The following is a 1,926-nucleotide window of genomic DNA, read 5'->3' as shown; positions in this document are numbered from 1 at the left end:
GCCTGCCTCTGCCTCCCAAGTGCTGGGATTAAAGGGATGCGCCACCACGCCCGGCTTCCTCTCAGTTTCGATGGAACCCTGCCATCACTTCTGCTCTGGACATGGATACACACAAAAAGGCCAACCTGTCCCAGGTCATCTATTTCCCAAAGTGGCAGAACCAGAGGCAGACCCACAGTATCCTGCAGACTTGAAAGCCACCATCAGTCAGGGTCTCAGCACACCCTGCTGGTGGCCAAACACACCTGTAATCAACCCTACTTCGACCGCGCCTTTGCTCAGACCATTCACTCCATCAGAAGGCCGAGTATATTCCTTCCCTCTCCTCTTCCTCCATATAAGCACACACACTCTTCTGAGCCACGGACAAAGGAGGACAAGAAGCTATCTGGAGTAAGGGCTCAAAGAAAAGACAGGCAGCGTTTCTGGGCCACCTCTATGTGGGAAGCACTAAGGTGTAGTAAGCCTTTGGTGGCCGCTCTGTGCTCCAGGGTGACAGGTAAGAATGTTTGCAGTAAATGCCAGTATGGTGCTATCTACATGTGGAGTCCCTTGTGCACAAATGAATGGAACTAAGCCTTTTCTAGCCTCCCAGGGTGGTCCGCAGGGGGGACTCAAGACCCTGAACTCAGCCCTGGCAGAGGCCTAGCCTGAAATGTGGAGATGTGGTCAGGGCAGGGTGAAGGCAAGCCAGGGAATGAACTAGGAGGAGGGCAACGCTTTAGACGCGGCTGAGATGGGAGGACGTTCGTGGAGACAAACAAAGCAGCCAGCTCCCACGAGCTTCATATTTAGCTCTCTCCTTCTCAGTAATTGGCTGCATTATTTATTTGGCCAGTAACTGCTCTGTGTGGCTTTCAGGGCGACAGTGATGGGCTTTTAAGGTTTAGTGCGACTGCATTTAGACTCAAGCAAAAATCATCAGATGAATTTTTAAACATGAAGCAGACACCACACTGTTGTGCCCAGCAGCAGCTTAAAGTCAGGGTGAAGGCAGCGACCTGGAGTTTAAGCACCATGGGGCTGAGCTAACGCCCCCTCCCCTCCCTCTCTCACCTCCCCAACACCCTTCCAATACTTAGAAGTTTCTTGTGTAAGCTACACAGAGTGGAGTGTCACCCCAATAGCAGAGTATTAGATTCCATTTCCATGTGACCAGTGTTCAAACACATGAACAAACAGAGACACTAAAACCACCCCTGCACCTTCTGTGGCCAAGCAGCCCCACCTTCTCAGGCTCTCTGAGCATCGTAGCCCAGGATGTCTGACTGCCCAACCCAGCCTGAGATGGACTGAGCAGGACAAAAAAATATCTGCACTGCTCCATCTGTCTCTGTGCGGCCTGACTCCCAAGCTTCCCTGGCTGCTGCGTTCTTTCTTCCTTCAAGGCATCACTCAGTACATGCACGCAGGGATGGATGTGCTTGGGTCAGACTTCCTAAGTGGCAAGGGGGTATCAAGGATAGAGAGACAGGCTTACCTTGGGAGAGGCACTGGTTGGCCAAGGCAACCTGACCGGAATGCAAGTAGAGGTTGAGGCGGGTGAAGATCCCCACCAGGGACGGGATGGTGATGAAGCAGTAGGCAACACAGGCCTGGAGAGATGGGAGATGGGGACAGTTAACCAAGGTGTGCACGTTTTCCATGACTGTGTGTTTCCAAGCAACATGTGCGCGCGCGCGCACACACACACACACACACACACACACACACACACACACACACACACACACACACAGTCCCCATCAATCCCAGTTCTGATAAGCTCTGGGAGGATGGGGAAGGAGAAGGGAGGGAAATAGAGATTTGAAAACTAACTCTTGCCGGGCCTGGTGGTGCAGGCCTTTAATCCCAGCACTCGGGAGGCAGAGGCAGGCGGATTTCTGAGTTCGAGGCCAGCCTGGTCTACCAAGTGAGTTCCAGGAC

The 1,926-nt window shown here is 52.9% G+C and overlaps 1 protein-coding gene across 2 annotated transcripts in view; it reads right to left on the bottom strand.

The window, feature by feature from the left end:
- Nucleotides 1-1,926, bottom strand: part of Vps35l (VPS35 endosomal protein sorting factor like) — a 103,293-nt gene that overhangs the window by 25,874 nt on the left and 75,493 nt on the right. For both annotated transcript variants that reach the window (XM_021192584.2, XM_029546221.1), the window contains exon 26: nt 1,481-1,595. In XM_021192584.2, coding sequence (XP_021048243.1) covers nt 1,481-1,595 — 115 coding nt within the window. The remainder of the gene's footprint in view (nt 1-1,480; nt 1,596-1,926) is intronic.

Source organism: Mus pahari, chromosome 1, assembly GCF_900095145.1.
Source record: "Mus pahari chromosome 1, PAHARI_EIJ_v1.1, whole genome shotgun sequence".
NCBI classification, from domain to species: Eukaryota; Metazoa; Chordata; class Mammalia; order Rodentia; family Muridae; genus Mus; species Mus pahari.
This window is presented reverse-complemented; position numbering and strand designations above follow the sequence as displayed.